Consider the following 22,845-nt stretch of genomic DNA (forward strand, 5'->3'; position numbering starts at 1 on the left):
AAGGAAAGGATAACATAAAATACTTCTCTGACAAGATTTTTAAGAAGATGAATGTGATTATTTTACTCTTACTGACATGAGGAACATATTTAATATTTCTTCTGCACACTGGACCAAAAGACACTCTGTTTAGGAGGTGTCTCAATGGCACAGCACAATGGCATAGCTTAGATCTTAAGACATCTCTGAAATGTAAAACCAAACAGAGCACAGAGCTGGAGGCCAACTAACTGGATTTTAGTTCTTAGAGTATGGGACATTAAAAAATGGAACAGAAGCCGCAGTTATAGATTCCTCCCAGAAAGGCTGGCAAGGGACAAAAACTTCTTCATAACTATTGACTATAATTGCTATAACAATCAGTAAATAAGGATAGCAAAGGCATTTTCTGAAACTGAATTACTGGAATATCTTCTAATGTTTTGAATTTGATAAAACAGGATGGAAGAGTAACTTCTCATGGTACAAAATCATGTGAAAGCTAAAGTTTATCTATTTTTCAACAACTCTAAGACTGAAACAAAAAAACTAAATAAACCTAACTCACAGATTGGCTGCATTTGACATCAGATGTGTAGCTTTTGAAATGCTGATGTCTTTTTTTCAGGCTACACATGTTAAAATTGAATGAAGAGGCATTGTCAGCTTTAATGTATATATGCAACAGCAATGAAGAGCAAGCAGCTGCTGTTGTGGATCCCAGTTACCATAGCAATGCATTCCCATAGACATTTTCAAACTCATTTATAATAACAGTGCCTTTAGTAAACAAGAATGCAAAGTTGCGGATGGCATTCATGTGGTTTCCTGTATTATGGATTTTAGATGTTTACAATAAAATAACTTCATTATCGATGGACAGTCCCCACTGAAGGAACTTGATGAAGTAAATTATTAATTGAATCAGTTACTTCAGGCACAGGATGACTCCATAGAAGTCCAAGCCAATATCCAAACAATGATATATTACATTTGGTGCAGTTTTACCAGGTTCATACTGATACAAAATAATACAAAAAGAAGAAGAAAGTTCAGAGGCCCACAATTTCCATGCCATGAAAATTCTGATTAGTATAATATAAAACAGTCTGATCATAGAGTGGTATACAGGAAGAAACAAATAATCCAACCTAAACCTTCCCGGCAGACAAACCTGAAAATCCATGTTAAGCAATGCTACTTCTAAATGAACAGATGTCAGATGCTATATAATACATGCAGAGCTAATGGACCAAAAAGAGTTGCACATAAAAGCAGCAAAATTCTCCATTGAAATTAAAGATACTTTGTGTTTATGGTAAAATTATTGTGTGAAGTTCAAAAATGAAAACAAATTATTTTATTGAGAATCTCAAAATTTCCATCAGAAACAAAATAATTAGACTTCACCCAAGGACATAAGCACTGTCACCCTGTTCTTACACCAATATAAAGAACATACTGCATGAAATCAGGATAAAAATAGATGTTGACTTTAAAGGACAAAGATCATCCTTAATCTGTTCTTGAAGATGTGCGGATAGAGAAAGGAAAACTTGAAAATACTTTTGCAGCTTTTGATATTCAATTTCAGTGCAGTAACCAGGCACTGTCCGATTCATGATGATAAAGCATATTTGCTAGGATGTTTATTCAGCTAAATAATCTGTAATGTTGTTCAGCTGCTCAAAGGCTGTAAGAGGCAGCAATTAAAAGGAAGTAGAAATTGAGGAAAAATGCCAGATTACTAAAAGCAAAAATTCTACAGAACCAGTATTTTTGTTACACTGCACCAAATACAGTATGTTATGTGCATAAAATTCAACATTATATAAATAATCATAAAATTATGATTATATAAATAATCATAAAATTAAAATTTTTTATGATTATTTATAAAATTGTCATATTGTTGCTTTTTTTTTCATTTTTGCTTTCACTCTAAGCAAGAATTAGTATTGTACATAGATAATTAAAACCTCAATTTACTGCAATTTTTTATTGGTTAAAGAAAGACCCTCCGACTAGTAAGATTAACAGACTAACCTAATCCACCTTTTAAGTGTTATTTTTCCAGAAGCACAATACTAATTTCATTTTGCCATCAGTAAGTGGCACAACATAACAGATGAGATTTTCAAACTGCCAAGGGTAGAGTGCAGAACAGAAATTGTGCTACACATCTTGAGAGAACTGCTAACAGTGTCCCTCTGAGTGTGATGGATGGTTGGTTGGACAGATCCTTTACACAGCCCAACAATATATCCAGATTCCTTCAGATATGTTTTACTTTCTGCTCAAGGATCAAATCTGAAAGATGTCTGAGGATATTGAATGTTTGTCCCAACCTGTGGCTGTCCCCCAAACATAAAAAGGGAAAATATTCAGAAATCTCAGGCATGCCCACTGCAGCCCTTTTTGGGACATAGGCTTCTGAACTACGTGTGTGCAGTCAGTCTGATGCATGTGAACATAAATATGGAAAGTCTGGCTTGTAAAGGTGCAGAACTTGGAACTGTTCTTCCCAGCACGTCTTTCAAACCTGCCTGGCTAAAGGGACAAAGATCCCTGTTTTGGAAGTGGCAAGGTGGATTTTGTGATTGAGTGTGGGAATGAGTGTCTAGGCAATTAAGAAAAACAGATACTCCAAACTCTTTTGCAGTATCTGCAAGGATTTTGAGATAGCTGCCATTTCAAACAGCTGCTTATTTCATAGTTTGAAACAAGAGCTCAGAGTGAAGTGCCCTAGTGTGGGAGAGTCTGTTATCAGACCTTTCAATAGAGCTGCTGGATTATCTTTTCTTTCTAAAGTGTTTAAATTCTGAGTGGTTGTTTGCTTTCTCATTACGGAGGCCTGGAGCTATTCAAGTCTTCTTTCAAATCAATATACTGGATAATTTAACGTTGTGTAGGTCTCCGCAGCTGTGGAGTCTGTGATCACCATGAGGCCTCTTGATGTCTCTGAAAACAGTGGGAATATATTTTGTCCACTTGTATAAAAGGTCTGTGCATAACTCCAACCCACCACTGTTATGGGAGATGTAAAAAATCCCCAGATGGAGGCGGCAATATTAGGAAATTGTTGGAACGGCCCTTCCTGCCACGCAGCAAACTGAGCCCCTGCTGCTGTGCTGCGGGCCAGCCCTTGTGAGAACCTGCTGCACCTCCGAGAACGTCGGGCACTGGCACTCCACTGCTGGCCTGTGTTTGCATCCCAGTCACTGCAAGCTTTGGTGATTTACACTGTCATATATAACGAAGTCTTCACAGGAAAACCACTGTAGTTGATTTTGAAGGCTAGTCAGAAGGTGGCAACTCTAGAAAGACAGGAAATGCATGCATTATAATGCACTATCTAGTTTATTTTGCATTTCCCTGCTCTTTGAAATGGATCATTCACAAATCAGGCTTTTTAACACTACAAGATATACCTGCCATTCTTTCAGAATTAACTAGTTTTTACTCAGTTGGTCTTCCTCCTTTGCTTTTTCTCTCCAACTCTGCCTCAACCTCTTCTTTCCCCACATTTTAGTCTTCCAAATGGTTGCATTTTCCCTTCATTCTCCTATTTTTCGTTACCCAAAATTTGTAATTTTTCTGTGAAACCAAGTTAAAGATACATTGAAAGGCAGCCTCCACCTTCCCTTATCCCTCACAAACAATCCCCACGGTCTCCAGTGAATGCCAGTGAAACCAGAAATAGCTACAGAACAAGTTTTCTGATCTGTTTAGAAACAGCAGATTTATTTGTTTATGGATTTGCAATGTCAAATACTTTAAGAACAGTTTATTGTTTTGAAAGAGCGTATTAAACTATTTAAATGATTCTTTGTACTTGAAAATGTTTTCATCTAGTAAAGATTAAAATATTCTGTTTGCATTCAGAAGGATCAAGCTGTTTCCCTATAAATGAGCAAATGAGAAAGCTTGAGAAATAAGCAATGCAGAAAACGAACATTAATTCAGTACATTTGTTTATATTTGGATTTGTTAGTGATTTAATAACATACAGACTAGATATTGTTAGATGAAAAAAACCACTATCAACATGTAAAGACCAAACATGTTTAGCTAGTGAGATTGGAGTTTCCATGCAGAAAAAAAATCAGCTCATCTTTCAGGATCAATTATGATTTTTTGAAATATGGCATCAAGCAGTGCATCCCCTAATGAAGACTTAAATTAAGGGAAATTATATATATTTATGTATATACTGAATTTGTCAGAAACCCACTGATTTGCAGATCAGAATTTGCTGATGGAATGTTTTGACCCTACCAGAAGCATTTAACAAGGCATATTGAAACAGATTCGGTCAGTGACAAAATCTCAGTAAAAGAAATACTTTAAACTAGACACAGAAGTGTCAAAACATAGTACATAGAGATATCAGTACACGCCAATATGAGAAGACAAATCTATGTCCAATATTCTAGATACGAAGCACCCAAAGTTGTGTATAGTGTATATAAAATAACAAGAAATTATGCAGTCCTCTACACTTTTGCAGCGACCATATCCCTACTGCACTTTTGGGACTGAACAGGTAATAAAGTGACATACTTCTCACAATACGAAGGTTGTCTTTAACTTGTGAGAGCATAGTGTCAGACGAGATTAAGACTTTCACCATTTTTCTTTATCACTGTTTCTCTGTTGTCTGTTAGTTTTACAGAACTGAGGCAGTGCCGATGTCGGCACTCCCGGGGACGCTGTGGAGGCAGCCTCAGAGCACGGAACATTCCTCCCACGGGGACTGGACCTCAGCAACGGTTCTTCCCCCCGGTGTGGGGATAGGCTGAACACATTTCAGAGGGGCAGGTGTAGCGTTCCAGCGATCAAACGAGACGCACGAAGTGCCCCTCGCCAGCTCCGGGGAACAGAGACCCTGTCCCGCGGCACCACCGAGCCAGGCGGGGACGCGGCGGCACCCGTGAGGGCGGGCGGCGCGCGCCCGCTGCGCTGCGGGGCTGCGGCGGGCGCGTGGGGCGGGCAGGGACCCGGCGGGTGGCGGACACTGCTGGGCAGTGCGGCCGTCCCGGGCCGGCCTCGGGCAGGGCACTTTCCGCGGACACCGGGGTGCCCTGCTGTCCCCGGACGGGGCGCGGACACGGCGGACGGACACGAACACACACCGGCAACATGGCGGCAGCCGGCGACAACCCCGCGCCCCCTCCCCCGGCAGCTCGAGAGTCCGGCAGGGCCGGGGGCTGAGGGGCGGGAAGGGCGCCGCGCCCCGCCCCCCGCGCGCGTGGAGGCCCCGCCCCCGAGATGGGGCGGGGAGGGGGCGGGGCCGCACGCGACCGCGTCGCGTCACGCGCAGCCAACCGCTGGCGGCCGGCGGCGCTCGCGCTAGGCCCCGCCCTCAAGGGCGTGTCCAGCGGCGGGCGGGGGAGGAGCCCCCCGGGGCGGGGGGGGCTCGGCGGCGGCGGGAGCGGCGGCGGCGGCGGAGCCCGAGCCCCTCCCCGGGGGCGGGTCCGCCCGGGCCCGCGCGCTGCAGGCGCCGCCCCCCCTCCCCTGCCCTCCCCCTCCCCGCCGGCCCCTCAGTAACTTGGCCGCCTTTTATCGGGCGGGCGGCGAGGCGGGGAGTTTATTGGAGCCAGAGCCGCGGCGCGGCCGGGGCGGGCAGCGAGCTCGGCGGAGGGCGGGGGGCCCGGCGCGGCCCGGGACGATGCTGCGGCTGGTGTCGCTGAAGTTGGGGCGGCTGTACCGCTACGTGAAGCTGGCGGTGCTGGGCAGCCTGGCGGCGGCGCTGGTGCTGAACACGCACTCGCTGCTGGCCTCGCTGCAGCGCAACGAGCTGTCGGAGCGGCGCTTTCTGCAGCTCAATAAGTGCCCGGCCTGCTGGGGCACCAGCTGGTGCCGCAAGTTCCTCAACGGGCAGCTGCGGCTGGAGAGCTGGGGCCGCCTGCGCCTGCTGGACTTCTTCAACGTGAAGAACGTGTACTTCGCGCGGTACGGGGAGCCCCGCGAGGGCTCCCGCCGCGTCGTGCTGAAGCGCCTGGGCTCGGCGCAGGAGCTCGCCGACATCGACACCAAGATCTGCCGCCGCGCCACCGGCAGGGGCCGCTGCGACCTGCTGCAGGCGCTGCCCGCCACCGAGTTCGCCAGCCTGAACGGCGACGTGCGGCTGCTCACCCCCGGCGCCGTGGAGGGCTGGTCCGACCTGGTGCACTGCCCCTCGCAGCGCCTGCTCGACCGCCTGGTGCGCCGCTACGCCGAGACCAAGGACTCGGGCAGCTTCCTGCTGCGCAACCTGAAGGACTCGGAGCGCATGCAGCTGCTCATCACCCTCGCCTTCAACCCCGAGCCGCTGGTGCTGCAGGTAAGCGCGGCCGGCAGTGCCCGGGCGGGACCCGCCGGTGCGCCCGGCGTTGCCCGTCCCGGCGGGACCCTCGCCGCGATGGCCCTTTCTGCCCTCGCCGTGTCTGCGAGCGGAGCCGAGAGCTCCCGGGCAGCTGGCCCCAAATCCCGCCGGATCGCGGGGGCCGCCTCTGGCTCTGTGCTGTGGCTGACTCTCCTGCGGAGGTGCCGGCAGGGCGGGCTGAGCAGAGGGTCCCCGGTCCCTGCCTCCGGGCAGGCGGCGTTTCTTTAGCTCACTCAGCCTGATCAGCTCTCCTCCTTCCTCCCTCTCGAAGACTGCGTGTTTTCCCGATTTGCCGTCCTCCTCGGGATTTTAACTCCATCCCCATCCCGCTGTGCCGCTGTACCGAGCGGCAGCCGCGGTCCCCCGGGAGCGTGCGGGTCAGTGCCCGAGGCTGATGCTCTCTGCTCACCTGTGCCTTTGGCACAGTTCGGTGTCAGCGTGTCCCGCAATTCACACATTCCCGGGCAGCAGTGCGTGCCCGTGATTCATTTCTTAGGGTCTAGTTTAGGAGGGTGTGCGTAGAGACTGTGCTGCGATGCTGTTGTGCTTTCCTTGTCAGAAACTGACTCATGTGCTATGTGAAATTAGTCAGTTCTTAATGTGAACTAAATATAGTTAGTGCTGGTAGAAATTAGAGATAGGTATTTGTAGCCTGAAAATAGACCGACAGATAAATGGCCAGTGTTCTTTTTTCAACGATTACATATTCTGTAGCCTTTAATTAGGGGGATGGGTTATGTGCACACACCTGAAATTTGTGCTTTACTATGTTGTATAAATTTTTAGGTGAAAATTGCTTAGGAAACTTCTATTCTGTGGCACCACTCTGTTGTTTCTATTCTATATCTGTTGAGATGAGGGAGGAGCTTTGCATTTTGGTTTTTAACATTATCAAGGGAACTCCGAAGTCTGCCTTTAGCGTGTAGGTTTGGAATCAGAAATGTTTTGTCTGACTACTGAACTATCCTTGCCTTTATCCGATGTATGATTAAAGAATATTTGCGAATATGTTTTGAAAACATTACCTCATGATTACTATTAACATCTGCTGTTTCTCTAGTGAGAGGCCAAAAAATGCTCAAAAAGCAGTGCTGCAGGCTTTACCCTCCAGAAAGTTTGCCTGCTGACTAATTTCTAGAAAATAGATTTATGAACTTAATTACAAATATATTTTTCAGTAGTATACCTTTTGCCCTTCAGTCTCTCTATGTACAGCTCTTTAGTTTTGTTTTCAAAGTGTGTTTCCAGTTTGCTCCTCAGTAGACTTGAGGGTACATTAAGTTTCCCAATTTGCTGTAGAGTTCTTCCTGAGCACAGTGAATAAGGAAACTCCACTTAAATAAGAAAATCAAAACTGCTTTGCTGTGCTGAGTATATTTGGAAATTCTTTGAGAAGTGATTTGTTTTGGCTCTGTTTCATACAATTTACTGTTTTGGTTTTGGACAGTGGTTCCAACATACTGAGTGTAGATCTCGATGGCCAGAGAACAGCTGTGTTTCTTCATAATTCTTTACAGGCGAAGGGTATGGCACACTTGTGGCATTTACTGGAATGGGCTGGATCATGGATGGTGGGCAGTGGGTTGATTAGGAGCCTTGATTCCTCTCAGCTTCTTGATGAACTGTAGATGAGTCCTGAGACTGTCGCGCAAATCTGTTGAAGAGAAGAAAATCTTGGGTGGACTTGAGCACTCTGCTCAACATTTATCTTAACAAGGGTGCAGCTGAGAGCAGAGCAGGTCAAATTTGTGGGAAGTGAGGCAGCCTTTAGCAGTTCAGAGAGAAGTAAAGCAAGTCTGTTGCCTTTTAACAGATCAAAAGTGTTTCATAGAGTCTTGTAAATTTTGATGTTCTCACATATCTTAGACTGTGTTTTTGGGGAGGTTCAGGTTAGCTTTGTGTGCCTAAACACTCCTAGTGGTTTCTCCAGAAGAGTGTTAATTAAATTTGGTACTGGGTACTCGAGGTTTGAAGACCTTCCCTCAATTAGGAATGAAATATGTAAAGTATGTGAATCTGTATGATCTCTTCCCATTCCATAGTATTTCAGGTTTAGTCTCCATCTGAGAAACATTTATGGGATGGGTAATTCTGTGTTCTGCAGTTCTTGCAACAGCAACATGCCAGACACTCTGAGATGTGGTTACTTTCTAGAATTGATAATTGACTACTGAGAAGGTTTGTGTTTGTACATAACATTTGTAAGATGTTTTATGGTGTAGTTTCTGCAGCACTGATGAGGGCAAGTAGTGCTGTTGGACTGAAACTTGTAGGCTTGTTTTGAAAATCACCTGCTTCCAAGAAAAGAAACCTTCATGATGTTGTATGAAGAATCAGATTTTAATTTAAAGTAAAGCAATCAATAAATTGATGCATTTAACTCATGCTGTCTGTCACCAAGAGGGCACAAGGGAAAATACTGCTTGTTTTTGCCTCGGGCCTTTCATGGAACACCACAGTGGCTGAGCACTGTTGTTCATAACAGTGGAGATGATGTCTAAACTCTTGGTGTACGGTCCATGTAAGTTCTGTGTTGCTGTTGTTACAGACAAATGTAAACAGGCAATTTAGTAGGAATTCAAAGTTTGGTCTTTCATTTAAAATAGAAAATTCATTGTAGTTGTCTACAAGAGCCAGCAATTTGTGGATTGTGAGGTTTTTCATCAGAGACTGGGATTTTAGCTTGAAGCCTGTGGGGAGTATGGATTATTCCTGAAGGGGTGTTGCTCGTGAACTGCATCATCACAACTGATTTACAGCTTCTGCTGTGGGAATTTTTCCGGTGGGGCTTTAACCTGTAGCATGATATTACTGTTCAGGGATTTGTATCAAAAGTGTAATACTGCACATTTAGTACAGATTACATGTTGCAATCCTAACTTGCTACTTGTATTTTTTTTTTATTTTCTTGTTAGCCTTCTTTGTTTGCATTTACTTATTGTGTAGGTGTACTCAGGGAAGAATTCAGCCCCTTTTGCCATTTTATTTTGTTAAGCAAATGGAATGACAGCTGCAGTATTGTTCAAGTACACTTTCCATATTTTTTTTGATATTAAAATACTAATTTTTCTTCTGTAGAATCTTGCTAGACTGCTCACTAATTAAATCCTCTCATAATTTTCATCTGAATTTCCATTTGAACCAAAGAACTTCTATGCTAAAGATTTAATTTCTGATAGGTTTTGGGTTTTTTTTATCTCCCCCTCTTAATAGTTTTCTGCAATAAAGATGAAGATGAATACTTTTTAGTAAAATAAGGTCAGATTTGTAATCAAAATGCTGCATCTAAACCAGTGTTTCATACAGGCATGAACAGCTTATTTGGACAGAAGCAACAACAAAACTTGCTGCTGTTTCAAGTAATTCAATGAAAAACAGTGTTTTAAATGGCAGTCACCTGGAGGATAGGATCTATGCATAACATCCTATTTCTAACTGAATATGATGATGGTGTGCATCAAATGCTTGCAAGTAACTTGGGTAATTTTTATCTTCACTCGCAAGTTGGAACATAAACTTACTGTTCATAGACCTGAAAGGTGTGCTAGCTCATTTTTCATAGAGCTCCTGCACTGATCCCTGTCAGCCTCCAGGTTTCCCCTTTGGAGGTGCTGTGGCAGTGTCCTGCCAGTTTGGATGACAGTTCCTGAGCTGCTGCTGTGGTGCCACGGTGGCTGTGCTGGGAGCCCTGGTGTGCAGCCATGCTGGGATTCACACCTTCCACCAGTGGCGAGGTGTTACGTTCTCTGCTTCAACACAAAAAAACAACAGTGCCCCAAATTCTTGTTCTTGGAGTTAGGGAAAGTGCAGTGGGACTCAACTGCTGAAATAAGAAGTTGTTTCTTGATAAGAAAGTTGTTTTTCAGTAAGGTGGTTATATTTTCCTAAGATCTTATGCTTACCTGAAAAGACAGTTTACATCTGTACTGACAAAATTGAAATACAGGATTTTAAAGGTTTTTTTGGCAAAAGGGCATCTAGAGCTGGTCTTGCAGTCTTCAGTCTTGCCTTTGTGTTGGCTGTGCTGTTGGTTTACAGTATTGCCAGATGCCATATGGAAATGTCAGTTGCCTTTACTTTGTTTTCATTGTTGTGGTTTAACCCCAGCTGGGAACTCAGCCCCACACAGCTCCCTCCCCTCGCACTGGGATGGGGGAGAGTAGAAGTGAGAAAAGTTGTGGGTTGTGACCAAGACAGTTCAGTAAGGAGAACAAAGCTGAACAAGGGATTCATTCAGCAATCCCCATGGGCAGGCAGGTGCTCAGCTATTGCAGGGTTCCATCACATGTAATGGTGACTTGGGAAGACAAATGCTGTCCCTCTGCATGTGTGTCCCCCTCCTTTCTTCTCCTTCCCCCAGCCTCACGTGCTGGTCATGATGCCACATGGAATGGAATGTCCCTTGGGTCAGCTAGGGTCAGCTGTCCTGGCTGTGTCCCCTCCCAGCTTCTTGTGCTCCCCCATTCCCCTGGCTGCTGGGGTGTGGAGCAGAAAACGCCTTGGCTCTGTGTAATCCCTGCTCAGCAATAACTGAAACATCCCTGAGGTACCAATGCCACTTGCAGCACAAATCCAAAACACAGACCCACACCAGCTGCTGTAGAAGAAATTAGATGGGCACACAAAGTAAACTCAGAATTTGCACATATACTGTGCAATTATAATAAAATGCTTGCATGTAATGAAATTCTTTTCAAACTGTAGAAGGTGTCTATCAATTAAATCCGGAGTGCATTAATGCAACTTTATCTCAAGCCGTAGCTTTTAACAACCTCTTTAAATGAACATTCTTCAAAGAATGATGGTGAACATTTGTGTCTTGTATGTAAATTACAAGTCTCAAGGACTTTTATTTCTCTAAGAGAAATGGCAGTCTCTGTGTGCCAAAAAGTGGTATTTCTGTATTTTTAATGGACTGTGGAAATCATTGCCCCTCCCTCAGATATGGTTTTAGCTTTCTAAATGCTTAAGCTTAATGACTTCATTTTTCTCACAACTTCTGATCATTCTTATTCCTTGTGGGGAAAAAGCAAAACAAAACAAACCCAACAGCTGTATCTCTATTCCTGGTATAATTACTCTGCATGAACAGTCTGTTACCACATAACCTAAAATTCTTCTGGTATCTCTACATGTCATTGTTGGGCTTTCTGTTTGGTTTTGTTACAGGAAGAGCAATAGTTGACATCTGGTAAACATATATTAAAATTTTAACTGATCAATTTGAAAAAATTTCTTGCACAGAATTCACTCAAAGTAGCAATTTAGCCAAATGTTCCACAGAATCTTTTTGCTGATCCATACATAAGTAATTGGGCAAATTCCTCTTTCCTATTTTTTTCCATACACACTCTTCTAATCATAAGTTACTTTCTGTAGTTCTATTCTAAATAAATTGGTAGAATGTAGAATGGCAAGTCAGTTTTAATACTTGGTACCTTTTAAAATATCTTCATTGCTGAATTTGGTGTTTCTGTTCCATAATTCTGATGCCATAAACCAAGCAGTGGATATAAGGTGGTATCTGCACTATGACATGTCCTTGGCTGGACTTGTATTATTTAAGTCCTGGCTCCTACAGATGCTAGGATTTTAATAGACTGAATTTCCATTGTGAACCTTTCTAAAAGGAACGAAAAATTGGTTCTTTGTTGAATTAAAACTTAGTGGCCTCATGTTACAAGAATATTCTTCTCATGTGGTTCTATTGAAAACTGAAGAATCATTTTTTTACAGTGACATATGACTGTACATATTAGACCAGAACTGGCTTGTACTTGTCATGTTAACTGTCATATTTAATTATGTTCCCTAAGTTATCAAAACTATTTTCATCCTTCTTTCATAGTGAAAGTTCCCTAGAGTAGAAAGCATGTAGGGTGAATTATAAGGGATATTTTAAAATTGTCTAGAAATTCTTGAAGTTATTGTGGGGTGTATATTATGATGAATGGCTGTCTGAATTTAAAGGCTGCTGGGAAGTCACTATATAGACTTAAATAGAAATTTTCTTGAGAAATTCTCACTCTTGCAGTTTTTAGTAGCAGAAGAAAGTTTGTTACCCCACATTAGAAACCTTGCAATACCAATGTTGTTCTGGTATGTCAGATATATAGGGGGAGTTGTTTTACTTCTCTGAATTAAATAATTGAAGCTTTGTTTTAGACTCCAATTTTGCAAAGTAACTTTAAAAATAGGGCCATCTCTGCTAGGACTCCTTGATAGTGACATATTCCAGGCTCATTACTGATGAGAAGTAAATACACAGTGATTATTTGCATCTGTTGCAAATTTAATCTGAAAAAAAGTTCTGTGAACTACAAACCAATTTGAACAGGTGACAACCAATAATGATATTAAATTTGCTTTATTATGGCTCTCAAGTTTAATCATTGTTCATTAATTTCTTTGGAAAAGAGGCATATCTCTGCTGATGTTGTGAAATGCAACTTTTACAGTTGAAGTGTTCATCTTAACAACTGAGTATTTAGAATTTTGTGCAATTTTTTGTCCTATAGTGTGTCAAGCCTGGTGTGAACCTCTTGTTGGCATGAACTGTATATAGTAACTGGTTGAAATGTAGTCAAACTTGAAGAAGAGTCAAATAAATTAAAAAAACATGGTTTCAGTGGGAGCACCATATCTGCAGCACTCAATTAAATGAAATATACACATATAGGCTGTGTGCACTGTTCAGGCTGTGTCATAGGCTATATGTGTATACCTCCTGTGGGGGTTCTGGGTAAATATCAAATGCTGTGGCGTGTAGCTGGAATTACATGGCTTCCATGGTACTCACTAGCAGTCAAAAAAACATTTGAATACATATCTTCCAGAATGCAGATCAGCTCCTGACAAAAGGAGGCATCTGTGTTTCGACTGTGCTTTGTAACTCCTTTGATCCAAAAAACATCATGGTAAAATCTGCTCTCCAGCTCTTCATGGTTCCAGAGCTTTGCTCATTTGCCTTGGTGATTAATGCAAGCGCTGCTTTTGTTTACACTGTGGAATCAGCAGTTCTCTGCGAGAGAACTCATTTTCCTTTTGAGGAAGAGTGTGTTATTTGAATTCTCCTTGCCCTGCCTGTTGGTGCCTGCAGTTCAGCAGGAAGATTCAGTGAAGGTGTCACGGAGCGGGTCATTTTGTCATGGAGTTCCTCAAGGTCCTTGGAGACAAGTCCCCGCTCTGTCTATGTTTTTTAAGATTTCTTCACATAAAAGATGCAGCTCTTTGTTTGGGCAGGTTTTGTCCGAGGTGTTTTTTCTGAACTGGAACTCACTTTATGCAAACACTGGAGGTGACAAATAGAGCATCTTCTGGAATAGTTTTGAAAATGAAAAGCACATTTTTTAACAACAGAAATGTCAGTTGTTATTTAAACAAACCAAAAAGTTTGGCTTTTTGGTCTTGATTATGAGGATGAATTATATGCTTCATTATGATAAGCTAATATTCTTTTAAGTGTTTAATTCAAGGGGGATTTGTGTTACTGCAGAATACAATAGGCCTTATCAGCTGCAAGCTGGTGAGTCTTCACTGCCTGATCTAATTCACAGCCCTGACAAAAAGCACTGGCACATTTGTGTATAATCTCAGATTTAGACAGATGGAAGTGAGGAAGACAAATGCACTGATAGTGTGTTTTGTGCTTCAGTGAAGTGATAAATTCGCTCTGTTAATTCTTAATATTTACTCTGAGACTACAGTGTATATTTTAAGGGTATAAATGCAGTAGTATTCTTTCAGGAACAGCATGTCCATTGTCCCTTTGACAGAGTTTGTTTAGGTTTCTAAGCCTTCATTAGAGAGATATCTTGGAGCTATACTAATTAGAGCAAGCAAAATATGTTTTGGGGGTGTGTCACTGGGAATGGCGGTAGCAGAAGTTTTTGGCATCTTTACTGTTTTCCATCTTTCTGTTAGAAAATAAACATATTTCTCTGAATACATAAAGATAACAATATTAATGAGGGGAATCTTACTAAGCTACGTGTTTTTAGATTTTCATATGCATTACTTTATTTTAAAACACATGAAGTTTAATTGTCTATGGTTTCTCTGGCATTTGTGTGTATGTTCACAGATAAAATGTGAGGGGGTGCATCAGAATCAGAGTCTTTTGTCAAACAGCTGTTTCTGGATTTGAACAAGAGCTTAGTTTCTGATTTGGTTGTCAAATGCAGGTTTTTAAGTCTGAAAATAGCATATTCAAGTACAAAATTATCTAATTAAATATGCAGACCACTAAAGTAAAGCATAAATAAAGTTACGTATTATTCCCCAGAAATAAGATTTTTGACAGTGATGTAAGGAGCTTTTTGCTTCTAAATGCAACTTTTTCATGGAATTCATGTTCATTAATCATATAAGTTTGTTTTCATTTTTTTACTGGCTTTCAAAATTTTAATACATGAACCAAAAAATCCTTGTCAAGTTAGCTTCAGTTTCCTCTTAGAAAACAGCTTTCAAAATAGAATAGTACAAAAAGTTACAAACTGCTGCTTGCAAAGACAAGAGATCTGCACTTCAATTAATATTCTTGTCAAATTCACCAAGTGAATATAGAAACTACTGAATGAGGCACTTGTACATATTTTTATCCCCTTCTTCCGCTACTGACTTGGGTAATGAAGTGTAGATGTGGCTGTTACATGCCAGTTGGAAGGGAGCCAAAGCAGAGATGTTGTTTGCACATGTGCAGACCTTGGCAAGATTCCCGCACTCCTGTTGTCAAAAGATGTTTTTATTGCCACAGAGTTATAAATATATCTGTTACAGCATGGCATGCAGATATTCTACTGGTAACACGAAAGTGTGCACTTCTGAATAAACCAGACTGCTCCTAGAATTTCTTGTCTGCAATGAAATTCAGTGTACACAGTGCAGGAAGCATAATAGATGTGTTTGGAAGATCAGTGACTAATGCTGTACTTGGAAAATCAGTTTAATCCATTACATAAATCCCTGCTGCTGCTGGAAAGGAAACGTCCTCTTAGCCCCTTCCCCCTTCTGCACCCAGCTGGGGAGACCTTCTCTTTTCCTCTCAGCAGTGCATCCTGGCACGAGGTGGTGATGTGGTATGGATCAGGCTCTGATCCAAGGGAGCACCAGCCCACAAGTGGCCCAGCACCAGCCTTGCTTTCCTAATGATGTGCAGGGGATTGAAATGAGTGTGCTTGGTGGGTTGGGAGGGAGGGACACCTGTGCTTCCAACGGTAGCACATTCCTTGCCAGGTTCAAGTGTTTGTGGTTGCATTTGTGTTTGAAAAGGGAGGCAAAGTCATAAGCAGGGCAGGATTGGAAGATAGAAAAGGAGAACTGTGGAAAAGAAATGGAGTGGGGTGGTCCAAAGCAATATTTAAATAAAAATATTTAAGCATCATTGAATTGAGTGCCGATAAAATGCAACATTATGAAAATGTCATGCACAGTTGGTGAAATTAGTGAAGTTTGTGTTTACCAGGAAATGTAATGAGGTAACTTTTCCTCAATTTAAATAGCAGTTTGTATGATGTAGGTTAAACAAATAATTTCATTTGATGGACATCAGCTGTTTGCTTCTTGTTTTGTTTTGGCCAGGACTGAATACAGTCACGATAAATGCACATGAAATACCTCTTTGGTGGCATTTACTGATGCCACAACCATGTTTCTGTTATATAGTCTGCTCAGAATAAGTAAGGAAGACTGAATTAGCACACTCTTCAGTTGTTGGAAGGTTATTTTGTTAACCACAAAAGAAGTGAAAAAAAAAATCCCAAAATTCTCTTAACTGTGGAATGTGACACTTGACATGACCTGAACTGGTGGCTATTTGGCTGTACTTCGACCTTCATTAATTGCCCTGAATCCTGCAGGCAAATAAGCCTGGAGGCTGGATAATGTCTTCTCTATTGCATGGTAGATTGAGTTACTGAGAGGGATTTAGTTCTGCTGAGTTACGTGGTTTCACAGTTTGAACATATCATACTGCTCTCAAACCTGTCAAATTAGTTCCTATTATCCTCAGGATTTATCACAACCTGTTTTGCTTTTGTGAGTAGAACATGTGATAAAAATAGTTGAAGTTCAGACATGCAGACATGTCAAAAACTTTGAACCTATTCTGTTATCAATATGGCTCTGATGTCCTTTTGCCCAGCCAGAAAAGGGGGTTCTCTGTAGTGGTAAACATGGTTACTTACCCAGAAACTGTCTTCTAAGGTTTGCCACATTAGAGAGCAGCTTCATGGCTTTTGCCATAAAAATAGCAAACCTTGTCAATTATGTATATTAGTTATGATTTTAATTTCTTCATATACCGAGTTGGTTGTGTTAGGCACCTCTTCTCTGCATGGTCTTGTAGTTCAGACCTGTTCTATATGGTGTGTTTCCTTCCAGTCTCTTTCCCCAGGTGACAGTAAATGTTTTCTGCCATTGAGGATTCCACCCTGCTGGTCCCCTGGGCTGTGGTAAAACCTTTGCTACATCATTACTGCAGAATGGATCATGGGTGGTGTCTGGTGACACCCATAGCAAGGCAGAGCAGGAGGAAGGAGCATGGGCACCTGGTGGTATCTCCTAACTGTTAAAAGTGGTGTACATCATATTCTTAGAGTGCTCATTTCTCTAAATTTGGGAGTTCTTAAATCAGTGTTTTTGTGGTTTCTTCCTGTTGCATTCCTATCCATCATTCCTCTGGAGTTTGGGGGGTACCTTTGAAGTGCTTGTCTGTTCACATTGAAGTCCCAGAGCACATTCAGCACAACAGAATTAGGAAAACCATGCTGGTGTGTTGTGGCTTTTTTTGTAATTTCTTGTAGTGTGTTATTTCTATTCAGTCTCTTATGTTAAATTCCAAGAAAGGTATTGCTGGAGACAGATTTTATTGTTGATAAAAATGTTATGTGGCTGTGTGTAATAAACACACAGTATATATGCAGCAGTTAATCAAGAGATAGACTCTTAAGGTATACTAGAAAATTAAGAAACCTCAAAGGAATCCCATCCACTGGGAAAATGGATGGGGTGGTGGTGGAGAGGAGGAGGTGCCACTTTGTAGAGTTTTTTTTCTTTAGGTTGTTAAAGGAACTGGTTTTAATTAAAAGATCAAAGGTAAATATATTGTGATGGGAAATATACTTGCATTACTACAACAGATGTGTATAAAACACCAAGAGAAGAAGATGGTTGGTGAAATTGTCTGTGTAAATATGTGAGTGTGTATGGTGTGTATGTACAGATGGAAAGCTAGATATGGGCTCTGTATTGTTTCAGGTCATCCAACCTTTTCCCTGTGTTGGTTCAGCAAGGCCTCTTCATCACAGAAATACATTTTGTATTGTTTTTCCTTTCCCTTCAAAACTTAGAAACATATGGATTATCGTGTTGATGGATATGTGCACCTTTCTCACCTAAGTTTTTTAAAAAGCCTTTTAAAATCTAAGTTGTTTTGTATTAATTTTAAATTTTAATTGTTTTATATACAGAGCTTTCCATCTGATGAGGGTTGGCCATTTGCAAAGTACTTGGGAGCATGTGGAAGGATGGTGGCTGTCAACTACGTGGGAGAAGAGCTGTGGAGTTACTTCAATGCACCGTGGGAGAAACGAGTGGATCTGGCCTGGCAGTTAATGGAAATAGCTGAGCAGCTGACAAATAATGACTTTGAATTTGCACTCTACCTCCTTGATGTCAGTTTTGACAACTTTGCAGTGGGACCAAGAGATGGGAAAGTTATCATTGTAGATGCAGAAAACGTTCTGGTGGCAGACAAAAGGTTGATCAGACAGAGTAAGTGTCTTCTTTCACTCCCCTCACCCCGTGTGTCTCTTCTTTCTCTGCAATATTTAAAGTATGAGTGTTGCTAAATGCATATTTTGTTTGCTTTACAACTAGACTGCTAATTAACAAATGAATGAGCTTTCTTCTGCCATTAGACTACTAATTAGCTTGACCAATTTGTCAATTTCATGAGCTGTTGAGCATACCTGGACACTTCTAAGTACTATAAATGTGCATAAAGGAAGGGGTAGGGGTGGGAAGAGAGGGTGTTGGTGCTGAGTATGGATGGATGGACAGATAGACAGATAAGCAGCCTGCCTGTCTTGTCCACCTTAGCTAAGAGAGAGGCTTTTTTTGTCTTTTCCAAGCACCTGTGTCACAATGGAAGCCTTGGAGCTCTACTCTCTGTGAATTACAAACAGCATTAGTGCCTGCTTTGCCTCAGTCCCATAGCCTGACTTTGCTTCCTGTTGGTTTTCTCTAATAATGGAACCAAAGGAATGGGTGATTCAAGTGCTCTTTCCAAATCAATTTTCTTTCTGTCACCTGTAAAAGCTCAAAGCAGTGGCTGCAGGAGAGGTGTTTGGCAAAGTGGCATCACATAGGTTTATATTCTTTTTGAGCTTATAAGGAAAACTTACAGACCTAAGGCTGGAGACATTGAACATGAAACTCTGGATTCTGCAGAAATTCATGGCAACAGGCCAAGTTATTCCAGTTTGCTTTGGGTGAATGGATTATTTTAAGCTTTGCAAATAGGCTTCATATGTTGTGCTGTGGAATTAACTTTTAGACTAGGTTTTTCTATCCACACACTTTTCTGCAAGGAAGTGTTGTTTTGGGGTTGTTTGGTTGGGTTTTTTTATTAGATTTATTATGTGCTCTTAAGCAGCTTAGATTAACACTGTGTGAGCCTACCAAGGAAACCTTTTAATATATTGAATATCCAGTACATTTACTGTAGAACCCTTTCCTTTCTTTCTGTTCCTCTCCCTCCCTCTTAAAATAATATTACTGTAGACTTTCATTTTTGTAGCCTGTCTGAATTGCTCAGGCAGAAGGATGTCCAGATGAGCTCTGAAAATGTTGCTATGCATGTGGAATAGGAGTGAGTAGCTCCTTGCAGAACCTGAATGCTGCAGGTGTCACATCTGTTGTCCCAGCCAGGCTTGTGGTGTGATTTGTGATCTAACAATCAAGAACACAAACAACGAAAGAGGACATGAAAAAATTCTTAGTCTTTGTATAAAGTGTTGTGGTTGACATTTACTACTGTTTTCATGGATCTTTGGGAAGGCTCCCTGAGACAGGGTCTGTCCAGAGTGATCAATGTGCCTGTTCAGATATTTCAGTTGCACTGTACATTAACACCTAATTGTATTCTGTGTGGGATGTCATATTTGAGTTTGCTGAAGCTTTTTTTTTCCCATTATCCTTTGCTGGCTTTTTTTTCCACATTGACTTTGCTGTTAATTCTGCAGATCTTACATCATGTTTTTATAGTTTTAGCTGTCATCCTTCAGTACTCTTTCTTTTCCTAAACCATCTCTCAGTGTGCTGTGAATGAGAAGACCAGTAGTCAGCTCAGAGACTGCCAAGCACAGATTAATTTTTCTTTGTACCTCACACTGCTAAGAGACATCTGCAAAACTCTGGGACTCCATGATAAGGACATCTTCTCAAAGCTGGCAGTAGTCTGGAAACTTAAAATGAAAGTTTTCTAACAAAAAGTAGTAAGAACTCAGGAGAGCTCACACTTAGTAACCTTTTCAGTATTATTACTGCATGAGGTATTTTACGTAAATCAGGTTTTAAGTTAAAGCTGTGAGAAGGGGAAAGGTTTGTACATGTGCATAAATGCCATTTGCCTTGTGGATTTTACTTTTTTCAAAGATTATAAGTAATGTATCTGCTTTTTTGTATTCTTTCTGGTTACTGCTGTGTCGAAAGTAAGATGGAAGATAAAGTTTCAGAAGTTTATAGCAATTACTTTGCAATGTTGTTTTAATCTTTGGTAGACCACTTGCTAGCAGTAGTTTCCAGGGCAACTGGAGAACCCACATCTATGTTGCTAAAATAAATCATGTTGCTTGTTTTTCTCTGAGCTTTGGCTCTGGATTGTTCTCTTGTACTTGCTCATGCTACATTTTTTCCCCTGGGTATGTGTGAATGTAGATTTCATTTGTTTATTGTGCTGCTTTTTTTCCTGCCCTCTCTTTGCTATCTATTTTGCCCTCTTTCTTTCTTTCCCTTATGTTTTGTTTTGCCAGGACCATTTCAGCAGAAGGATGTATCAGACTGTCAGATGCAGTCTTAGGCTCCAACATTTCTGAGTTTATCTAAACAGAACTGGTTTTTAGTTTAAATATTACCAGTTTGCTGTGCATTGAGCTTCTGATTGTATTCAGACACACATATGCTCTTTGCTCCCCTCCCTCACTGGTTTTCCTGTCTCCTTGCATTCCACAGATAAACCTGAGAACTGGGACGTGTGGTACGAGAGCAAGTTTGACGACTGTGATAAAGAAGCTTGTCTGTCCTTCTCTAAGGAGATCCTTTGTGCTCGGGTCACTGTGGACCACAACTATTATGCCATTTGTCAGAACCTTTTGTCCAGACATGCCACGTGGCGGGGCACCTCGGGGGGGCTCCTGCACCACCCCCCAGCTGAGATTGCCAAAGAGGGGCGCCTGGAGGCCCTGCTGGATGAGTGTGCCAACCCAAAGAAGAGATACGGCCGATTCCAGGCTGCCAAGGAGCTGCGGGAATACCTTGCACAGCTCAGTAACAACGTGAGGTAGTCCTCGGTGAAGTTCTTCGGCAACGCTGCCTAAAACACTATTGCAAAGACACGTAGAAAACGAAAGTTTTGGACTCCTCTGTTAAAAAGAGAGAATAAAAAACCCTAGTTTATCAGTTTTCTAAATACTGTAAAAATAGAATTTTATGGTGTTATAATGTTCCTTTGCAAACAAACAAGGTACTTACTGAATTAAAACTTGAGCTACTATTGACTGTCCTCCCTAACTGTTTAAAAGGGAGTAGGTCACAAAAGACTGTGATAGCTTAATTGACAGCTTGTGTGTCAAAGGGTACTTTACCTAAAACTGCATTAGTGTCACAGTTTTGTGAAACTGATGTTCTTACTTGGAAAGTCAAGTTAGACTGGTGGCCTGTTTTAAAGGCCTTTTTCCTGACATCATTGTCTCATTTTTGTGTTTATTTAAACACCTTGAAGTGGCATTTACATCCAGGTAAACCTAGCTGTCTGCATTGTTTCAAACTGAACAGGCTTTCATGTTAATGCTGTGCAGAACATTCCTACTGTGAGTGCAGAATTCCTGAGTTTACTGTCTGATTTTAGGGGGTTTTACACTGTATTTTACTATGCTTAGACATTGTGGTTTGTTTTTTTAAGATCATCATAAGCTCAAATCTCACTTGAACTAACATTAATTTAATGTCTTCTGTGGTTCTGCCATTGGAAATATCACTTAATGTAACTATTGTACAAAACTTACCCTTCATGCCAGTATATACACATGGCTGTTTAACAGGAAATCATGGTATGAGCAAACTCTTAACTTAGATAATCTTTGAAAATTGGAAAGACACTACAATAAAAAGATCGGTGTTAATTTAAATTGGGGATAGAAGATTGACTAAAAATAAAAAATCACTAATCTGGTGTAGTTTAGGTATAAGCCAAAGAAAATGGTTTTGTTTGCTAGTTTTTTGAACATACAGTAAACAAAGAATGCTATACTGTAGTGAAATTAATAATTTTCAAAATTCAGATTTTGATGGTCCTTGGTTACTTTCTGAAGAACTTCTGAAACTGTGTACTTATGCTAGAGAAAACCCTAATTTGAAGAATGTCAAGCAAGTTAGCAGTTTGTTTTACATCCTTCCTAAGTGTGTTGAATAGAATTTTCTGAGTATTCATCTTCAGGTTTACCAGTAAGCTGTACTCACTCTAGGTACCTTTTCTTGAACTAAGTTTGACTATTCCCAGTACAGTTGAAATTGACTTGTTGAGGTTTGTGTAAATATGGAGTTGTTCTCATAAATCACAGTTTTTATAAAAGCCTCAGTTACTGCTGCAAGAACTCACTTGAAAGCTTGCGCCGCCTCAGTTTTTTTTTGTTTTTTTTTTTTTTAACTACTATGCTTAATTTTCCTGAAATCTTGTTTCCTGTTCATGCAAAGATGCTCTTAGGAATTGTGTGCATATTACTTCTGGTAACAGTAATGAAGGAGACTAATATTTCTTAAATGCCTGTATAAAACACTATTTTGTACAAGTTAAACTTAATTCTGAGCAAGGTATCGTGTGCTACTTCCAAGAGCAGAGCTGCTCTGCCTCCTGTACTGCATGGAGCCTGGATGGAAATTGTTCTGCAGGTGAGGAAAATGGCAAACTCAGTGACTTCCCCTCTTTTCTCAAAGCTCAGAGTGGAGCCACACAGAGATGCAGAGTGCTCTTTGATTTCTTAGGTCACTGTATTTTGAGGACATGGTTTAATGGTGAACATGGTGGTGGTGCTGGGTTGCTGGTTGGACTTGTTGATCTTAAAGGTCTTTTCCAACTTTAAAAGATTCTATGATAAGGATATTTTGGAATTGGAAATTCTCACTCTTATGTCATCGTTGCCTCTGTAGTCTTAATTTGTTCCCAGTCCCTTGTCTTGTGTTTTGAAGTTAGAATGCCCAGTGCAGCTTTTAATTTTAATTTC

The 22,845-nt window shown here is 41.4% G+C and overlaps 1 protein-coding gene across 1 annotated transcript; it reads left to right on the forward strand.

Moving 5' to 3' along the window:
* Positions 1 to 5,650: 5,650 nt before the first annotated feature.
* DIPK2A (divergent protein kinase domain 2A) lies at positions 5,651 to 20,951 on the forward strand (the record flags this gene model as incomplete). Its single annotated transcript, XM_084212413.1, has 3 exons — positions 5,651 to 6,304; positions 17,815 to 18,118; positions 20,579 to 20,951. 3 exons carry the CDS (start codon positions 5,651 to 5,653, stop codon positions 20,908 to 20,910), a joined length of 1,290 nt encoding a protein of 429 aa, XP_084068539.1. The 3' UTR covers positions 20,911 to 20,951.
* Between the last annotated feature and the right edge of the window lie 1,894 nt (positions 20,952 to 22,845).

Source organism: Fringilla coelebs (genome assembly GCF_963513975.1).
Source record: "Fringilla coelebs genome assembly, chromosome: 10".
NCBI classification, from domain to species: Eukaryota; Metazoa; Chordata; class Aves; order Passeriformes; family Fringillidae; genus Fringilla; species Fringilla coelebs.